General features: G+C 34.6%; 1 protein-coding gene across 10 annotated transcripts in view; it reads right to left on the reverse strand.

Moving 5' to 3' along the window:
* The window catches only part of MYCBP2 (MYC binding protein 2), a 177,521-nt gene that overhangs the window by 39,826 nt on the left and 115,794 nt on the right, over positions 1-21,901 (reverse strand). For 5 of the 10 annotated variants that reach the window (XM_054272164.1, XM_054272156.1, XM_054272157.1 and 2 more), the window contains 8 exons: positions 20,838-20,935; positions 16,596-16,712; positions 15,683-15,823; positions 9,626-9,700; positions 7,471-7,695; positions 6,432-6,564; positions 3,615-3,740; positions 62-223 (listed from right to left, as the gene is read on the reverse strand). In XM_054272164.1, the coding sequence (XP_054128139.1) occupies positions 62-223; positions 3,615-3,740; positions 6,432-6,564; positions 7,471-7,695; positions 9,626-9,700; positions 15,683-15,823; positions 16,596-16,712; positions 20,838-20,935 (1,077 nt within the window). The remainder of the gene's footprint in view (positions 1-61; positions 224-3,614; positions 3,741-6,431; positions 6,565-7,470; positions 7,696-9,625; positions 9,701-15,682; positions 15,824-16,595; positions 16,713-20,837; positions 20,936-21,901) is intronic. The other 5 variants (XM_054272159.1, XM_054272158.1, XM_054272160.1 and 2 more) reach the window with 5 other exon arrangements.

The following is a 21,901-nucleotide window of genomic DNA, read 5'->3' on the forward strand; positions in this document are numbered from 1 at the left end:
GAACAGCAATGTGAAAGCTGCAGAAATGGACTGATGAGGCAGGTAAGGCTGACAAACTTACTCTGAAGCTGTGGCTGAGGCTGCTGGAAGGAAAGGGGCTGTCCGAACACAAATGGACTGTGGACAAGGGAAGAGGGAGCTTTTGCAGCTTGATCAAAGATGGAAGGAGCTGGGAGATTTGGCCGTGACTGAATGGAATTCAGTATGGCACTCAGTTGGTCACCTGTAGTGGGCAAAACAGTCAAAACTACAACCTGTTACCTGTCATTCTCCACAAAGGCAGAGTAAAATGGCACTCAAAGTTTCAATGATGATAATAGAGAAAGCTCATACAACTCATTTAGCCACATACAACTCTGGTTGTGGCTAAACATAAAAATCTCTCTCCATGCATGGCAATAGAATTACTATTTTTTAAGGCCCATGGATATTTTACTGCAATTATTTTAAACATTTCAAAATAGAGATTTATATTTGCCTTGCTAAAAAATGAAGAGCAGCCAAAGAAAAAACAGAAATCCCTAGCACTTACAGTAATACACACATGCAACAGTACATGCAGAAAAAACATTAGAAAAACTGATGAAAAGGGAAAGCTAACATGTAATTAGGCTTTGGCAAATGTATTTCTGTGCCAGTGCTTTGGTAAATACTTGCTCATTTTTGCAAATATTTTTAAAACTATTCTGTTACACTGTTTTCCAAGGTCAGATTGAAGGTAATTTAAAAAATCTGTAAGTACCACTTAAGAACTGGAACTGGTTTTCTGAAGAATTACCTACATTTGCTGTGAGGCAAATGAAGGCATTCAATACACTAATTTATAAATTATAATTTATAATGAATATACTCTTGATGTTAAAATCAAGAGTTTATTTTCTGAATGCCAATTTTCAAAGAACTCTATGTGAGCATTAGAAATACATGACGCCTCAGTAAGAAGGCCACATCATGTCGTAACTTGAAGTATACTTAGTAATATGAGGTAGGAGACACCTGAGATTCTCTCAAATTCTTGATTTGAACCATCACCAGACAAATTCTAACAATGTCACTTTATTCTGCAAATTCCTATGACTGTGACAGCATTGCAGAAAACCTAGTAAAGAATTTTAGCAGCTGATACAGAATTTACAATGCTTTTTGATTATTATCAATTTTCTTTTTTAAGGAATTAGGGAAATACCAGCAGATGAATCAAATCCAGTATTACCCAAGAACTGAAAAGTTAAATTTGTTTTCTTGATATTTTGGGTTAAAAATTAAGATGACAAAATACCAGAAAATAGCTCGAATGCCCTTCTAAATAATCATCTAGAGCAATCAATCAAATTTATTTCACTATTTTGGAAGCAGCATACCTAAAACCTACTGGAATGTGTACTTCAGCATCAATCATTCCTACCTTAAAAACCTAGAAGTGATTGAACAACCTGGTCTAGGGGGGGTTTGGACCTATGGTAGTCTGTAAGATCTCTTGCAACCCCGGCCATTCTGTGATTTACATGTCTGACAAACTATTATTATTAAATGTAACATGCCTAATTTTAAAATGAGGAATTATTTTAAAGGGAAGAATATCTGAGAAGTTGAAAGTCATCTGCCCACAATAATCAAAGATGGAGGTGGGTAGGGCCAATCATGAAGAATATTAAAAACTTGCCTGTAACACAGAAAGCTGGAAGAGAGAAGACACAGCTAAATCAAACAGATTCCTTGTGGGAATCAAGTCTTTCTTGCAGGCAATACTGTAAACCTAAAATTAATGGTTTTACAGTAGGAAACTCTTACCTACTGTAAAACTATGATGGGGATCTATACCTACACCTATTATGGGGATCTTTACATTTGATCAGTTATTTTGAAACACTCTTGGATGGGACTGAAATTTCATCAAAACCAGGGCATTTCTATAGAAGTACTTTTAACAAACAAGCGCCTCCAAAGAAGTGCTTCCTTGGGAATTTCCCCTAAGAGATTGTGCCTGTGCCTTCCATTTTTTATCTTTTACAAAACTCAGAGCTTCTTAGACCTGAGAATACAGAAAGACTGCATAGAAAGTAACGGTACAGTTGAAGAATTCTATTTTTGGGAAAGTAAGGCCATTATTTTTTCAATATAATTGCCAACAACTCTTGGGCAATTCAAAAGGGAATACAATACATAGACTGAATGAAGCCACATAGCTGAGTTGTTCATTCACACTAAATATCACAGCTTGAAGTTATCTTGAGAAAATAATGCATACAAAATAGTAGGGAATTCAATGCCAGGAGTAGCTTCCAAATGTTTTGTAACTGTATCATCCCAAATAAACACCTTTGAACTGCTTAAAAGGTAGTAAAGAGAATCACAATATCTTTAGAAATCAGGATGCCTGTTAATATAGCATATTTATCTCTAGGATTTTATCTTTGGACAACACAGAACAAAAAAATTGTTGTCTTAATACATTTCTGCAGAAAAAAGAACAGATAATATTTCTGCACTATTACACATTTGACACAGAGAGACAAGCTGTAATACTGCCTCACATCTTAAATACTTCCACTTTTGTGATTCCACCATTACTCTGAGTATGGATGAACTGGGAAAAGAAGTTTTAAAAGGCTCTAAAAAAAAAAGGAAAATGCTTCAACTTATGCAGCCTTTGTCCAAAAAAGAGGGTTTCCTATAACAATGCATAGACAAGTATGAACCACTTTCTACACAGTAAACCACTGTGAAATGATATAGAACTATTTCATGTTGTGACATTAACAGAATAGACTATTTAGGAATAGTTATTTTTCTAATCTTCTCTCCTTTAAAGTAAATTTTAAATTCTTTTATTTAGGATACCATGAAGAAATATCTGCTGGTGCTAAAAAACACATAGAACACCTTAGGCCCTTATTTGTAGTAGCAACGGCTACAGCAATGTAAGAATAAAATTATAGAGCTCCATGTTTCAGGAATACTTCTCAAGAACCTCATGGAAAGTCCCTTCTGTATTATTAGATCTGCTAGAACTAACAAAGAAAGGAACAGAAAGCATGCAGATTGAGTTTATTCTGATGGCTTTTATATATGTATTTAGATCTCGCCAACAAAATAAACCATGATTAAAAGAAACAATTGTTTCATATCAGTAAAAGAAACTAGACTTTATTTATTTCCCAGCAGTTGTAACTAGTATCCAGATGACTGAAAGGCAACTTCAGTTTTATAACTTCTTTTTTTGATTTCACAACAAACTTTAAATGGCATGTTTTACCTTGTTAACTCACTAAAGGCATTTTAAAAATATGAAGAAAGATGACAAATGTTTCTGGACTTTTAAAAACGTGCTTTCTAAATCAAATAGTTTTCTAATCTTGTTTTAACATGTGTTTTTCATTTCAGCATTTCAGTTTTGAGCCTACCAATGTAGAAATCCCAAACTAATTTCCAAATCTTCACTGAGTCTTTTTATACACAATATTTAGACTGAGTGAAACTAAAGCAGAGAAAAAAGCAGTTTTAACACTTTGCAATTCATTATACTATTGCTTTGGAGAAGACCTGTGGTGCCTCGAAAAGCAGAAAATGAGTAATAAAATACAGCTATTAAAAATATGAGTGTGAAAACATACCTTTGTTATTTCCAAGGCCATAATCAAACCCTTGTCCATTACTACAGCTTGTCCCCTTACTGAAAGCTTGTATTGAAAAAGGACTTGGGGGAGGAGTCTGCACATTTTGATCTAGAAGGACTTGCTCTGTAAAAAAACCACATCACTTTGGGGTTAGACCTCTGAGTAATGGATTTCCACTAGAAAGATGAGTCACAAAGCAAAAGGTGATATTTATTTCCACCGATAGCACTCTTCCTCTCGACTAAATTCTCTTCAAAAACACCCACACCTGTTCTTCAGAACTCATGCTCTAAAAATAGTAAGACAGAGGACTTAATACTAAGTAGACTGGTTTTGTTTGACTGAATTGTTGGCAGCTATGCCATTATTTGATACTTTTTTTTTCCAGTAACATCATTCAGCAGTGTTTATTCTTTGGACAGCAATTGTTAAAATCCCTTTGACAAAGCAAGGTGGACAAAGGATGGTTTTCAGTGTGACAAACTAGGGCCACTAAACATTTAATTGTGGCTACCCCTGATAGTTCATGGAACATGAGACATTTTTTCCTGACAAATTTATGTGTATCTGCAAATGAGTACTATAATTTTACTTTCTGTATGATACTAAAGCAACCTCCAACCCAAACCAACCTGGAGTATTTAATAATATTCAAAATTACAGTAGAATTAAAATAAATAAGACAGAATCCACTTGACTATTTAGATTCACAGAGAAATTACTGACTTAACGTGGTCAAAAATACCATTCCAACTGACAATATATATGGAAACTTTCAGAAGAAATATCCGAAATTCAGGTTTTTAAAAACTTGACCTGGCACCTTGAATATTTTTTTCTTGTCAGTGTACTAAAATTAACATGGACAAAATTAAAAAAAAAAAATCACAACTCTTTAAAAAGTAATTTTTAAAAAATTGCATTTCAGGACAAAAATGCATTTCAGAGTACAAACTCCACATAACTTATTCAAGTTAAAACAAGTTATGAGGGAGAAATTTAGAAAGTTGGAAATTTAGTCAGTCATAAAAGAAAGGATCAAGAATTTTTTCTATCAGAAGCTACTCTAGATCTTGCTGTAGTACTTTAACTGGCTATAGATCTAGCTATTCAGAGTTCTACCTTGTCTCTGACAGAAACCCTACTCATTATGGAAATTTAATTATAATTTTTTTAAATAATGAGAACATGAATGTAATGTGAAAGATGGTGCTATTCATGGATTAAAAAAATGGACATTTGCAAATCTAGCTAGAGCACCTGAAGATCCTTATTATTTCCCTCTAGCAAAAGCATTGAAACTGATGATAAATTTTGAAATAATTTCATTGCAAATAAAAACAATCAGTTTAAAATAACCTTCAGATATGGCTTAAGTGCACAAAATTTTACATGGCACTGGGTTGGACTAGGAACCTAGAACAGGTTGAAAAATCTCAGTAATTGCACTGGTAACTGCTTAAACTCCTTTAGCCAGATGCCCCAGAGACATCTGCCTTCACCCTACCTGTAAAAAGAGACTCATCTAGAAAAGATTAACAACTGTTACATTGAGGCATGGGATTCATATCAGAAAGTTTCTAAGATGGGATTTCCATGAGCTGTATTGCAGAAATCCCACTACAGAGTTTTGTCCACAAAGCCTGGAGATTGCATTTCTGTTTTTCTGTGAGAGCAATGCTATATTCCAAGATGTCTTTCAGTAACAGTGCCTAAGCATCAAGAATCTGAAGACAAACCTTCAAACAAGGGTCTTGTTTAAAGCCTTCCTGATTTGTGAATTCTTTCTTAGAGCACACATATACTTTGAGAAATTTAAGACAATATGAAATGATAGGTCAAATACTAAAGATGAAAAACTACTTTAAAATGCAATACTGTCAAGTTACTTAAATGTATTTCTCAAAATAAGCATTCTGGAATGGAAATTTTTGCACACTGCTTAATGTATTGATTTCAGATAAATTATTTTCTACTGGAAAAGCAAACAATCCTGTATAAAAATAGAAAATAATGAATTTATCAACCCTATTATTGAATACCTGTGCTTTCAACAATAAGGTACTGTTCCAATTCACAATTATTTAGTTTATGGACTCTACTTGGGCTCTTTGAGCACCTCAGAACTTGACATTATCAGACACAACTGAAATTAGAAAAGCTATGACTTCTGAAGGAGTGTTTGAAGCATTACATAAACATTTATATATTTAATGAAAAACTCTTGACTATTCCCCTTCTTTGCAGATGGTTTTATACCTGGAAGTCAAGCTGCAACAGTCTACAGAAACACTTATGTATTAGCAAGGAATTGCTTTGTTCTGATACAGTAATGTGATGATAATTGTTAGAGTATCTATGTGTGAAATGAATTTCAGCAGCAAATGTGAAAACCAGAAAAATGGCAAAGAGTCTGTTAAAATGAACTAATAAGAGGCTGACAATAAATGTGACCTAAAAACACAAGCAGAGTATAACTGCTGAGGTCAAAGCTTTTCATAAAGATACTTTTTGGAAAACAGATGCATAAAAATTAACCCCAGAGCTAAAAGAAAAAAGATGGTTAAAATTATCACCCATAACCATAACTGGTACAGAAGAAATAATACAGAAATATTTTGACTGTTTTTAAAAAAAAATAATTTTAAGAATGTTTATAAACAACTTTTAAGTCCGACCGTGCAACATAATTCAAATGAAAATACATAAGCTAATGTTATACCTGCTCAAAACTCAGATACTTCTTTATTTCTCCTGTTTAGATTGCTTATTTTCTTTAAAAAGTAAGTGAAAAAAAATAAAACAACCACTTGCCATCTTCATGTCGAAGGTACTGGTTTCCACCTCTGTCTCTAGCTAATGACCATGCCTCGCCTTCATCACTTTCACAGAACTCTACCATGCTGTTCTTATCCATTTGCACCCACGTACCTTCTGAATTAGTCACCTGATGCACACACATAAAAAAGCACAATTTATTGACTTCTCAAATAATTCAGTAGCACGATTCAGCAACTACTTATAGTATCTGGAAAACACATGAAATTTCAATCTTTCTATTAGAAAGTAAATGTTAAAAAAAAAAAGTTTCTTAAATTAAGGCCACAGGCTGAGGCAGACTGAAGTACAAACCTATTTATGGCATATTTACATTTAGGAGTAATTCCAAAAATTTTAGACCTATTTATATTCAGAAGAAGCAAAACACCAACATCACAACTTCAGAAAATCCACATAAGCCTAAATAAAAACTGGAGGGAAATAGTCACCAAGATATACCTTCTAATCAATGGTGGCAACAGGAGAATTATAATACCAAGATATACATGAAAGGTTTTTATGATTATTAATTTTGTTCCTGATATTATATTTAGGAAATAGCATGACACACTTCATCCTTAAGCCCTACTTAACCATAAAACACCACAACTGGAAAACTCAGAACAATAACAATAGTTCAGCAACTAAACAAATTGATACAATCAGTAAAGAGAAACAGGAATTTGTTAAATGGTTAGGTCCTAGGAAAACATTTTATCATGAAACAGAATTCTTTCAAAGAAAAGGACAAAAAAGTAGATCAAGAAACACAATTTTGTAAGGAATACCATAACAGAAATACATAAGCAAGCACAGGTAACTGCAGTGCAATTTTAACATTATTCCAATCAATGCAAAAAGGCAAGAGACACGACTGCATTAGTACTGCTAACATAAACCAAGGTCAAAGGCCAGTAATTAGCATGAGGAGGGGAAAAGCAAACCTGGACAGAGGCAGATTCTTTTGCTGTGGTTACTACTGTTATATACTGGTATCTATGAAGACATGAACTGAAGCTACAAGGATCCATACCTCGCCCACTGCCTTGACTTTGTTTCCCAGAACTAACATTCCAATTGGGATACCTCTAAGGTTAGGGCAGCTTCTGATGTTGTGACCTGATGGGCCAGTCTTCACTACCTTGTACACTCCAGGTCCACCTCGAAGGAATGGCATGTCTTGCTCTTGCATCACTGCTTCCTGTGGGCAGTGTGAATTTAGGTCTTTGAAAAAATCATCAGCATTAGACCTCGATTCCTGAGAAATTAAAAAAAAAGGCAAAACAGAACAGAATAAAACCTATTAATACCACCTTTAAACTACTGAGATAAGAAACACTTACTTTAAGACTACAAAAGGTAAATTTCAGAGCTAAAGGAGATCCTAGTTACATTGCTAATTTTAGTGTGCAGTGCTGAACAACTAACCACTACTGAATTGCATATCAATTGAATTACTCCTGACATTACTCTTCAAGCAAAAGTGGTATAAATGTAACCATTTATATAAAAATAATAGCTCATAATACAAATTATTTAATCTAACTGCTTTCACTAAACCTTTATCCTTGCTGACATTTCTCAGGATACATATACATTCCTCCTGCTCTATCTGTGAAATTTTGTTAAAGTCTGGGGCTATGGAAAGGGAATTCAATATTATTTTGTACTATTTGCTGATAAAATATATATCCAAACCTGAAGTAGGAAAACACTTTGAATTTCTTATCAAAAAAAGTGGCAGTTACTAAAAGAAGAGAAAAATTAGCATAGATTTTTCAGTCAGCAACAGCTTAACTGAAAGGCTTTGTACAAAAAACCATGAGGGATAGAAGTAACAAATGTGCAATTATTTCAGAAGAATGCAAGTGAGAAGCAGGAGCAAGTCCCACTATACTGAAAGTCAAAGGTACTTCTGAAGGAACATTAAGGAAAGTTACCAACTACATAATGTCCTGCTGGATGAAGCCACGGGTTTCCTCATTTAGTTTACTGTGTTCAGCAACAGGAGAAGCTTTTTAGAAGCAGCATAAAATCTTTACTAGTGGTCTGTCCCTTATATACCAACAGCATTTAAAACCTTTTTATTATGGATGTTACAGGGTATACCCTATTTTCTTTACTGTCTATTTATCAATCTGATTTATCAAAATTTAATTTCTTCTGAATATGCTGATACTTTCTGCCTTGACAATCTCCCACAAAAATACCTTCCAGGAGTTCACTTACTGCTGTGAGAAAGAATAGTTTCTTGGTCACATTTAAACCAAACTTCTGGTTACATTATTTACTTTTAAATGAATGCAGATTTCCTCTGATCTCTTTAATGATCATGTTTTCAGCTTTTTTTGGTATGGAAGTCTGTGCATGTGTCCAGACTAATACAGGAGTTTTTTTCAAGAAGCCTTTACACAAAAATGATTCTATTATGTAAATATGTAACTTACAAAGCAAGTTAATGCAAAACTGAGGTAAACTGGTTTGAGAGAAAAAAAAAAAGACAATTTAAACATAGTTTAGATCTTGACACAATAAAGTCTGCTATTCTGGGGAAAAACAACCAGTGGGCAAACAAGTTTTAAAATCTCTAAACCGAAATGTACTTCACATTATTGTCTTCATTACAAATTTCATACAAAAAAAAATCCATCTCAAAACATTACAGAACTGATATTCAGGCAAACACTTCAACAGTCACTTTAAACAGCTTAACTGTACATAACATATAATGTTCCTAGAATGAAATAATTTTTAAAAACCCATTAAGAACGGTCTGAGTATTTGTTAAATATCTGTGTGGTGGCTTTTCTGATTAAATATCATCTTATTGGATGCCGCAACTTTACGTGGAGCCTCCAATAACAGAACAATATTTACCAGTCAATTCTGCTCTAAGAGAGAATGAAAGGCTTTGTTATGTTACTAAGCCACCTCTCTGAATTTCTAATTTGGTTTGTTAAAAAAGGAGAGCATTACTTATTAATTAATAAAAATTCAATAATCTGCCCTAGCACTTTTTTATCATTTTAGAAGAGACACTGATACAGCACTGAATGCAAATCTGCTATTTCCTATAAAAGTAAGTCACAGTAAAACAGACTTCAAAGAATATTGAGCATAAAGTTGAGTCATAAGGTGCATTCTGAAAACATGAGATACAGTGTGACTGTTCCTGTAATTTAACTCACCTTAGGGGGTAAAGCTTTGGAAGTCCATGAAAAAAAGTCCAAATCCCTTACTCCTTGGCTAGCATTAAAGACATTCTGAGCAACAAAGTTTGAAAAAAAGAGACACATATCAACAAAGAAATGGGAACAAAGAAATATTGGAGGAAGAAGCTCAAGGTAGTATAATGCAAAGTTTCTCCTCAAGTAAATTTACTGGTAGAATGTTTTGAAATAGGGGGAAGTTTTGTTTTCCTAATCAAGTCACCTGAGTCCATTGCTCACCATGGCAAATAATCCATTACACAGAAACAGTTTAGTATGTCAAAAGCTCAAAATGGATGTAGTGTGTCATGCCATTTACTGAAATTAAGAGCCAGACATCTCTTACAAAGCTTGAGACTTCAGACACAGAAAAATCTCATATTTCTGTTACCAAGAAACGGTAGCTGGTCCCATCACAAATCAGTTTTCTAGTGAGATGGTCTCCTGTTCTAAAAGATGATTTCAACCAGTGCAGGACAAGTGCACACAGAATTTTAGTCACCCAGTCAGAACCAAAGAGATGCAGAAGGGCTAAGCTCTCTGTTGCTGAAAGGAGTTCACTTGCACAGAATGATTTCACCAGTTTGCACATCAAAATTGTACTTTTAACTGGAGCCAAAAACTTCAGTGCTATATGGAGAACAATTGCTAAATTCCATTAGTTTTGTAAAACATACAATGCATTAACAAGTTTGTTATGAAGAACTGTAACCCAAATATAGCTGCCAGAGAGACATCTCTAATTTTTTAACCAATTGCACACACTATCGAAATAAGCACTGCTGTTCCTGCTTAATTTTTCCTCCCAAAAAACAGTGAGGACATTTTTTATCACTGGAAAACATGAAAAAGAAGCCATCTTTTTTCCATAAGCTAGTTTCTATTCATTTCAAAGAAATTTTCTGTCAAATGAAAGCACAGTATACATATAGCAGAACTAATAATTGTATTTATGATGGAATCCCTTTGACAAAGCACCTATTTCATCTATATGAACTGAAGTATTAAAATCTAATTTCTTATCCCATCTTGATATGGGAACCAAATGAAATCCCTGCTCAGCAGCCACATTAAAATTTAACAGTAGCTAAGGCAGTAAGTCCTTTCAGGCAGAAACAAGTACAAAACACCCTTGGCATGCTTCATCTGTGTTCCCTGAAAAAGCACTAACATGTTAAAAGTAAGCAAATCTACATTTTTACCACATGATAGATGCAAATAGTCTACTATATACTGCTTGTAAACATTAAGTTTCAATAGTACAAATGATCTGCCATTTTGACAAAGAGGGGGAAATTGTCACAACACCAGCATTTCTTTAGAACTGAGTACCTTTACCCACAACTGAAGAGATAGCCATGCACTAGTGATATATGCTCTGGGGCACTGGGGGAGGGTCTCAGATAGGAAGATTAGCAAAGTAAAGGTTTATCAACTCAGCATAACACTATGACAACTATAAAAAGCCTACATGTGCCTCATGAGTGTACTTCAGAGGCATCCAACCTACTCAAACTGTCTGATTCTATTACTCTGCAACATATTGCCTTTTTTCTGATGGACTTCCACTGAGAAACATGGACTATCCATACCTGAAATATTTAGGTATCATTTCAAAGATCTATTTTTCTACATAGAGCTCTATGTGTAAAATACACAAGGGAAACCAACAGCAGTGAAGTGGGACCATGCTGGCTTAGAAACACCAAGAAGATCAAACTAGAAGCTCTCTTTTGCTCTGGGAACTTGAGAACTTCCTGCCTGTTATAACACTGCACACCAGTTTAGATGAACAGATCAGGCAGCTATTTGGGAACTAGGTTTTCATTCTGAGAAAATACTAGATAGAAGCTTTGAATCATTTGTAGATTTAGTTGATGCTTTCTTTCAAGACTTTACCTTCCAAGCTCTAAAACTAATTTTAGAAATTCATAGTTTTCCCAATAAATTCAAAGTTTCAGAGATTAAAAAAAAAAATTTGTTTTGCCACAAAAATCATTGGTCCATTAAGAAGCATTTAAAACCTCAGTTATTATTTTTTCAAGATGAAGACTTTTCTTAAGCAGCCATCTTGACATTTTAGCACAGTCTTACTCTTCAATTGCTTTCCATCATGCTTAAAACAATGGCAGAAATTTTTGTCAATGTCCTTCAGTGTTTCCACAGAACATTCAGCTTTCTGAGGTTCTGTGATCAAGCACTGGAGCCTACATACTAATATTAATTCTTTCTTCCACTGCAATAATGGTTTGGAAAAACAAGTTTTGCAATCCTTATTTGCCTGTGGTGCCTGGGGAATGTAATATTGAAGCTGGACATCAGGGTACAATATTCCTTCTTATAAAGTTTTAAATTTAAAATGAAGTAGTGAGAACTTCGAATGTGATGTTTTAAAAGACAAGTTCCAGAGTTTAACCAAGATCAATTTCTGTTTCTTCCTAGAGTGCACTCTTTTGTATCATATGTTCTTTTCTCCTAACCACTATGTGTAAGCAAGAATAAGTAACTGTCTGTATAAGGAAATTTATGAGCATTTTTTCAAAACCAGATACCTGAATATCATAAGACTGAAGGAAAAGTATGTACCAGAGATAGAATCAGCTTATTCAAAATTGCAATCTATTAAATTCACAATCTCATAATTATCTACAATGGATTGGATGCACAATTTTAGATCAGGGGCTGTAAAGCAGTTCCTTGTGAAAGGACTAGAGCAACAGAAGAAGAGCTGAAGACTTTCTAAGAAGGTAAATGAGCACAGCTTAAATAAATAAAACACTGGCAATACCTTCAATCTCCCCTTTCCTATGATAATTTATCTTCAACTATAATAGCTCTAATAAAAATACAGAAAGTGCATTTATGAGATCCACAATATCCAGTACTTGCTTTATCATAAAATATCTAGTTAATGCTAATAAACATACATAAAATGAAGACACAAAATATACATCAAGATGAAAAGAGGTCACAATTAACATTGCCAAGAACCTCTACTGTTTTTAATCTGCTCACTGTTCCATAATACAGTGAAGAAATGGAATAACTAAAACTTTTTTTAAAAGTTTTTACATATTTTCCAAAATGCACTGAGAAATTTTATTTACTTAAGGGATTGATTATAAAAAGCCTGTATATTTACACATGAGAAAGCAATGTAATTGGAGATGACAAGTCTGCCCACTCAGAGTTGAACAGAAAATGGAATTTAGTTGAAGAAATGTGACATCTATTTATACAGGGAATACATGGCCTAGCTCAGGCATTTGATCTTCCCTTTGCATTTTCAGTCGCAAAGAGACTTTCTCCAGTCTTCCTTTTAAGCCAAAACTGGTTGAACAGCTTGGCTTCAAAAAATCTCACACAATCAAAATTTTTTCTACTGCATTCTGCTCATCAAGTCATTCAGCTACACAAATCAACAGGATCGAGCAGATATGAATTATACCACAGTTTAATCTAACAAAACTTTAGCATTTATTACTTAATTCAGTATCTTTTTTGACATAAATCATTCATCTCTAGAGGACTGCAAAAATCAAATTTGACAACTTGCAAACAGTCAGTTTTTTGGACAATTCGGAGGAAAAAAAAGAGTATAATTTGAAATATTTTCAACCTAGTAATCACCATAAAAAAGATTTCAAGTTTCCTACCAAGAAAGCAGTATCTGTGCAAAGGAAGGCTCTAGTAAGAAAGCAGTATATGCTAGACTAGCATGCTGTAAAGACTTAAGGCATTCAAAAGTCAGCCTCTGAACCTTATGTTTTGTCAGCTTTAAAATACAGAATGTTGGAAAACTATTTTCTTCCTTTTTCCTCTTATTATAATATATATATATATATATAAATCAAACCAACAAATCTTACTGCTTATATACCGTCATAATGAAATAAAATAGTTTCAGGATATGCCAAAGTCCTCCTGAAAATCTGAAAATTAGAGCCACGCAAGGAAACTCTTCTGACAGTAGCTCAGAGCACATTTCTTGCACATGCCTGCACTGCTGAAAGAGTTGCTCTCATAACCCTTTTGCTATGTTGGCTGCCACTCACAGAGCAGAAAATAAGAAAGCACATGACGTTTAACTTATGTCAGTCAAGACGTGTGACTGGCTACCTAAAAGAAAATTAGGCATATCTGAAGCTCATAACAGTCTAAATGGTAACAAAACTAATTCATAAGAGTGTTTAACAACCCCCAAAACCAAGAGAGAATCTTTCATCTGAACTTTAGATGCAGAGAACTAAATGTCTGAAAATTGAATGCTGTTTTTCACTTTTGATTGTACATGACCTCCTTATTCATATGAAATTTGAATTCTCAAAATTATGCTGTCAAGACTGAATGCTCAGTTATTCATGGCAGACATTTCTTTCCAGGCTTCTCTCAAGGAGCACAGCATATGCTCTTCCCTAGAACCACATGTATACCAGAGCTGTATGAAATATGCCAAGCAGTAAATTCTTGCTAATCACAGACAATTGCTGAGCTCAAAAATATTCCCTTCAACAAGTAAAAAGTTACTGAAAATAGCTAAACTAAAAAAAAAGAAACACAGAAAATCACTAACCACATCTAATAAAAATCTACCAGACTATAATACCCATCTAGATAAACAAAATTTGCTGAAGTTAGTTACTTAGTCAAGATAAATTCACTTTTACCATGGGTGAACTGGTAAAATACAACTACTGCACAGAACTATTAATATTTCATGGAAGTATAATACAGCAACTTTCTAATGGCAACCAATTTCTAAGGCAAAAAATACAGGCAAAATTTTAAACAAAGCCTACTTTTTTCCATGCTTTCATACATTCTACAGCAGACCAGAAAAACACTGTGATGACAGGCATATTTGAGTGACTGATTTCTGAGTACAGAAATAATTTGCTTCTCAAATCCAAAATTAAAATAATTTCCCAAACAAAGATTCTATTAAAAGAAATCTACAAATAGAAATATATCAACAAATAATTTGTAGACAAGAAGACCTATTCACATCACATAACAGTGTTTGGCAGAACAGCCACAGGGCATTATGAATTTCCAGTTTTAGCTACTAGCAAATAGCCCAATTTCACTGGAACTGGGAATATCTCAGTTCTTCTACAACCAAAAAACATGAACAGCATAATATTACTGTTGCAGTGTTTAATTTCATGAAATATTTCTCAACTATCTTCAATTGCAGCAGCAACTTACTCAGATAAGATGACAAATCAAATCTAAATAGCAGTATCAATCTGATTCTCACATTCTGCCCATAAGAAAACAAGGTACTGCCCATTCTGGGGAACGCATGAAAACAGATGAGCCAGAAAGGCCAGCATTTTCATGAATCTTTTGAGAAACACTGGTTTAGCTAATAAAGCTTTTCCTTTTTTGTCTTTCACATTTTTCAAAAAACTGTAATTGGTTTCCAGAAAAGGTCTAGCCTTTAACTGTAGTGATGACAATCACCATTGAAGTTATTCACTTCCTGTTAACTGTTATTATAAATTCAATGTTTGTCTTGAAGCTCTAGGGTTCTTTGATTAGCTAATGAAGTGGTAACTTCAGGATTCAGGTAAGGATTCAGGTATGAAACTCACAAAAAACATCCACACAACCCAGAGCCTAAAGAACTTTTTGGTTGGTTGGGTCTTGTAAAAAGCAACAATTACATTGATTCACTGTAGGCTGCAAGCCTCTTCTGAAATCATAGCACCAGTGGACACTTCACACACAATGCTATCTAGCATAAGAAACACCTGGTGCAGACCACAACCTAAAAGTATTCTGTTTTTATTACAGCAGTCCCTGCACTTCTGTTTCTCTTCTAGGAGAAGAGGCTTCAGTATAAAAAGCCTCATACCTTTCTACACTCCACCCTCATTACACAGCAGCCCTCCAAAATGCACACATATAAGGTTGTATTTGATAATTAAAATATCGTTTACCTCAGGACTTTTTGCAGCCTTAATTAAAGAAAGTCTTGTAATGAGGATAGAGTGTACTTTTGGATATTTTTCAAAGGCACCTTTTACTTACGTCAACAGGTACCAGAAGGCTCTTGCCAAGATGTTGGTTAAAAGACAGACACCAGGCTTCAGTGTAACCATTCATGTTTGGAACATACTTCTTTATTGTTTCATCATTCAGCCTCAGCCAAACACCATCATCATTGTGGATCTATGGGAAACAAGCAACAAGAACGAGCCATGCCCTCCTGTAACTGTTCTGGAGCTAGCAAGGATTAACAGACTTCAGGCAGACAAGAGCAGCAAAGAAGCAACAATCCTGACAATGCTGATACAACAAAAGCAGAGGCAAAGAGGAATATTGACAAAATCAGAACTCCAAAGCAATGGGGAAGCATATCTTTTTATAAGTCAAGGCATAAAAACAAATTTAAATCAGATCATGCAGTAAACAAGAATTGCTTTGAAATAAAAGAGGAAAGAAAGCCAAGCCTTAATAAGCTTTATAAATTCCCCACTTCCCATTTTTCCATTGCTGGCATGACTTTGTAAATCACAAAAATATTCCTTGCATATGAAGTTATATTGTAAGAAAAATACATGCATAGTAGTCTAACACACTGGTAGTGATCTTTCAGATCTCTAAGTAACAGATGTAATGAAAAGGACATCTGCATCTGAATTTTTGTGTAGAGTTGAAATAGTAAGTAGTGAAAAGCTAAATCTTAAGAGGTATTATTGTAAGATGAACTCCAGGAATTTTCTTTCCTTGTATCAGTATCAAATGTTCGTTACACAGGTTTGAAGTAAGTAAATGAAAGGAAATGACAGCTTGAAAAACTAAATTAGTAAATTTAGATTTTTGCAATTTATGGTCTTAGGTTGCATATGTCAGCATCTAAACATGGAAAAAACCCCATTATTTTGCATGAATTACCTTTACATGTCAGCCCAATTTTCAATAGAAATGTCTTATGGATTACCTCATCAATGAAAGTGATGGATCCATTGACTTTCACTATGCCTATCTGCTCACTCTGAAGGGAAGGGTGGCTACGGATACGAAGCCCTGCACTGTCCTTGGCCACAAATTTGCGAACCTAAGAGAAGCAAAGAAAGACAGTAGGGAAGAAAAAAAATTGGAACAGAGCTCTCAGAGTAAAAAGAAATAGGTTTAACAGGTTCTGAAATGCCAGTGACAAGACAGCAGTCTTAAGAGTTACAGTTTGTTGCTAGTTTCCCATGGCTTCTGTGTATAACTTTATTTTTCTACTATAATCAAGAAAGTTATAATGTTCCAAAACACCATAATGTTAGCATGCATTAACTTGGAAATATTTCTGTTATACCCTACAATAATCAGTACAACCTTCTGATTTTTTTAACAAACACACATATTTCATTCACCGCTGAAAATTTCACCAGATTTGCATTTTCAAATTTATTATTTCTTTTAACTCATCACCCTCGGATTACCATTTCTCAGTTGTGCTACTGCAGTATTTGTTTAGTCAGCTTTTTTTTAACCAAAATTTGGTTATTTTCCTTAGCTAAAGAGTTTAACTAGCCATTTTAAAATAAAATAATCTTTCTACTTCTTTATCTTTTAAACTGCTATTTCAATAGTTTCTTCCTTGTTTTTCCACAGCAAGGTTAGAGCAGAGGCTTCTTGCTATTAGCTGGACTTCCTACAGCACCACAAAATCTTCCACTTGTTATTCACTATCATGTTTTTACCATTCAAACATTATCAGGCACCTATTCCATACAGAACAAATGTAAGGCATCCTACTGGTCTCTTAAAACCAGAGATGCATATATTCTATCCATATGGTATAAAGCCATTCTCTTGGAAGGTTATTTTCAAACTCCACAGATAAAAGTGATAAAAGTATCAATAGAAATATGGATTTTATCTATAACAACATAAAGGACAGAATGATGTGTAAGGAACAAACTTAGGGATACATAACAAAAGGTAAGAGCTAAGTGTACGAACCTTTGTTCCCTAAAGAAATTATTTAAGAAATTATATTTATTCTGAGGATAATTTAAAAAACAAAATACAAACCCAACAAAACTCCAAAACCAGAAGCATGTAAAGGATTTCATAGATAAATTACTCCAAAATGTGCAAGGTTTTGCTTATTAACAGTCCTCTTACTTGTAATACTTACATTCTCGCTACAGACAAAGCTAGGACTTTCAAGGTCCTTGGAAAAGTATAAACTGAATCACTGCTGACAGCATTCTAAATACAGACAAACCAAAAACAAAGTCTTGCAAATTAGGGGTCCTTGCATCATGTTACTTCAGAAAATCGTTATGACAGTTTGCTAGAACTTGGATTAAAAACTTTAATTTAGAGGAAAAACCCACATTCCAGATTTTGAGGAGGCACAGGCCTGGAAAGAGCCTTCTTCCCTTTTGCAACAGCTAACCTAATTAGTTAATACAAAACTTCAACCTATAACTAGAAATTACTTAAGGATCAGATCCACTGACAGACAATACAATCAAAAACAGATCAGGAGTTCCCTTATGGTCATTTCTGATCACGATGAAAAATTGTATCATCTGTGTCTTCTATCTGATACAGCGCCTCTTTGCTAGGAACATTTCTGTATAGCACAGTGGATTAGTAGCTCCATAACACCTCCACAGGCAGCTCTTCCATGGAACATACACCTGGATTCCAACTGAAGAACTGACTAAGGCAGACAGGCTTAGCAGTTAGGATGTACATCATCCCTACAGCAGTTTTCAAGACCTGTATTGCTGCGCTATTTTACCTGACAAATCTGCAAAGAGGTACACATCACACAAGAAAGGAGTGTTGTCCAGGATAAAGCGACCTTAACAAGGGGGTTGGTCTATGAAGGGGTGAGAAAAGCCACTCCCAGGCCAGAGCTTTTGGGTTTGGTGGTTGGTTTTGGGTTTTGCCATCAATGCTAGCTACTTGTTGTGTCAGGATGGTAGAAACCATCAAAATGTGTTAGTGACCGATCATTCTGGTACTAGTCTTGCACCTCCAAATTGAGCTAAATTAGGACCCTTTCCTTCTAGTTGGTTCCAACTACCCTGAATTACATTACATAGCTTGAAAAACAATGCTGTCCTCAATAGGATGTGGAATCAAGTTTCCTGCAAGTTAGTTAATTTAAGCTTTGCAGACTAACAGGAGGCAGCAATTTTTATGGGCCTTATACCCCAGGCTGAATACAGATCACTATCATAGTCTCCTTCAGATTTTTCATCTGACTTCAAATAACAGAGAATGAAGAATACACATATCAAATCATAACAGAGTACCCATTTTCAGCTGGCAATTTACATGAGGTTTGGCTACAAATCTGGAATGTTCCAGTGCCTCAATGAAAATATTATGGTGTTTCTAGCTGAGAACAAATCACCACTAAGAATGCACTGTTAGTATCCTTTGCTTACAACTATCTGAAATTTCAGGCTGACAAAGATGATGAAACACCATTTAGAGCTCAACTATGCCCTTTTTGTCAACAAAACATGATTTGGTACACTGAGCTGTCTCTGACTGATACATGTCTAATCTGCATTCTTGGCTTCAGAAACATAGAGCAAAATACAATTACTACCCTGCTGTATTACTTACAACACTGCTGTTGATACACAAAGAATTATCCTGATTTGTTATGATTTATTATGACACAGAAGAAAGTAGACTGATTAAATGATTTACCATGAAAGGTCTGGTTTAACTGTTTAGCTGGCTCTACAGACACTATGTACAGGACAAAGATGGCTCCTTTTTCTAAGAGACAAACTTGGAACAAGAAATGAGACATGCACACAGAACAACACAAGGAGAGGATTAAACACTGTATAACATCTCAGAACTCCAGAGGACTGACTTCTGTCAAGTACTTTGACTGTTCCTTGACAACACAGAGTTATCATGTTATATGAACAAGAGTTATATGAACAAATCACACCAATTTCCACTGTAATAATTGAAAAGAAAACCAGAACTTCTGCTCAGCAATTCATCTCATATCAAACCAGATTCTCTCAACTTGGGGACAGCAAAACAACACAGATGATGATCACCTTGGGTGCAAGTATAATGAAGTTGCTTGAGATATAAATCTCTCTTAGTAGAGATTCCCAATTAGTAGGAATTGGGAGTTGTAATTAAGATAATGAACTAACCAGGCAATCTTCCTTCCAAGAGAAGGGAGAAAGTCTAAAAGAAACTTTTTGGGGAAAAAACAAAAAAAAGAGAGCCAGTGAGGGGTAAATGCTGCATTGAAACTAGAAGTACATTTATTATTTTTAATTTGAGGCATGGCTCCAGAGAAAAAAATCTTGTTAGTAGTAGAAGGAGATGCTGGATGCATTTTAGAGACTGGGGAACCATACAACAAAGTTACTGTTTCTGGATTAACCCGAAGTCTAGGAAAAAAAAAAATTAGGATGCACTGCATAGGTAAGAAGTTGTCAGAAACCTGATCCTTTTTGTAACCATATATTTCTTAACCACCTTCCCAATTTCAGTAGGAAAGACAAACTTGTGGTATTCCACAACTTTAATACAGGTTTACTAAAAAAAAAAAAAAAAAATCAGCATCTCATTTGTGCAAAGTATATCCCTCATCTAGGCATTTTCCTTATACCACTATTGCCCAGCTCATCTTACTTGCTTCACTGTGTCTACTTTAGTCCTTCAGGGTGGAATGATAAGGTGAAACAGGGATATCAAAAGCTACAGAAAGGATACCTTTAAAAAACATAATCATGCCATTCTCTAAGGAAGAAAAATATACTAAAGAAACTGGCTATGAATTATATACTGATTGAAGATGCTCATGACAGAACAAACAAAATCTTTGTAAAATTTCATGCACAATTAATTTTGCAGTACAATATAAAAGAAATAGAACTAATAACAGTGCAAAATTTTGTCTGTGGCTTTAATAATAGTTGTGATATGTTTGTGTGACAAGCCAAGGCAAAGGCAGTTTCTGTAGAGCTTCTATCAGTTTTGTGAATTCATGTACTAAAAGAAAACAGAATGGATTTGTTTCATTTATCCAGTGTATTAATTTCATTCCATTCAGCATGTTAAAGTGATCTGCAAATATCCTTAAGTCTGCAGGACTATTACATGATAAAGTACACATTAAACAACAAAAAAGTCCCACCCAAACATAACTATCTGTTTTGGGTTTTTTTTTAGTTCTCCAAACCTTGTTTGGCTGAGGCTCTGCTTTTGGTTTAATAAGCTGGGTTCCGGGAGGTATCATTCCTTTTGGAGGATCTTTTACTTTCACTTCTAGTCCAGCATCTATAAGCAAACAAAGACTACATTAAAAAAAATATAAGGAGATATATCACTTAAATAGTAACTACAGTTTATCTGTGCTACAATTTAGAGCATACAAAATAAACACTTATCTGTCTGCCAAAATCAACACCTGCCGTTGGCTTCATGGTGCAAGGTATTTAATTTTTGAACATTTCTATTTTCATATGTGGAAATTTACAGAGATGTGGTTTCATGCTGCTGTTAGATATCTGTCACAGTGTAGGTACAGAGCACTACCAGGTAATTTTGTATCTTAACAGTGTCTGTAGGGTTACGTTTCAAGGTATGGTCAACACAGAGTCTAATGTTTGAGAGGTGCAGGTGAAAGCTTCTGGAGAGGCAGTAGCTTATGCAATGCTGTACTGCTACAGAAGCTAATTGCTACATGTGAGACAGATATAAGAGCCTGAAAAGCCACATTATACAACCAGACAAGGCCTATAGTGAAAAAAATGGTATATTTCATTACCAATGCTGTTAAAAATACAAAGACACAGGAAAGTGACATTCTTGTTTGTGAAGAAAAATACATGTAGTAAATACATGTGAAGAAAGACACAAAAATTTATTTAATAGATGAACATGACCCTGAGTAACAACCTTCAAAGAAATTGCCTCAGCAATCACTGTTAAAAGGGAAGAACAACATCTTGAAAAGAATAATCCTGATATAGCAATGGAACTGCTGGTTTCACTAACATCCTTTTAAACAAGCACAACAATAACAGAAGCAATCTACAAGCATCAAGAACATGAAAGGTTTGAAACAAAGAGAAACTGTTACCAGTACTTAAGCAGACAAAAATGGACAGAATTATGGGCCAACCATAAGTACATCAAACCTTCAGAGGACATAGTCTAATGATTGAGTCAGAAAGTTCCATTGCAAAAAAAATGGCACAGCTAAGTATTAAGAGTATACTCATATCTGTTTAATAATGAAAG

Source organism: Melozone crissalis, unplaced genomic scaffold, assembly GCF_028551555.1.
Source record: "Melozone crissalis strain CALT ecotype California unplaced genomic scaffold, PUWL_Pcris_2 ptg000013l_1, whole genome shotgun sequence".
Lineage (NCBI taxonomy): Eukaryota > Metazoa > Chordata > Aves > Passeriformes > Passerellidae > Melozone > Melozone crissalis.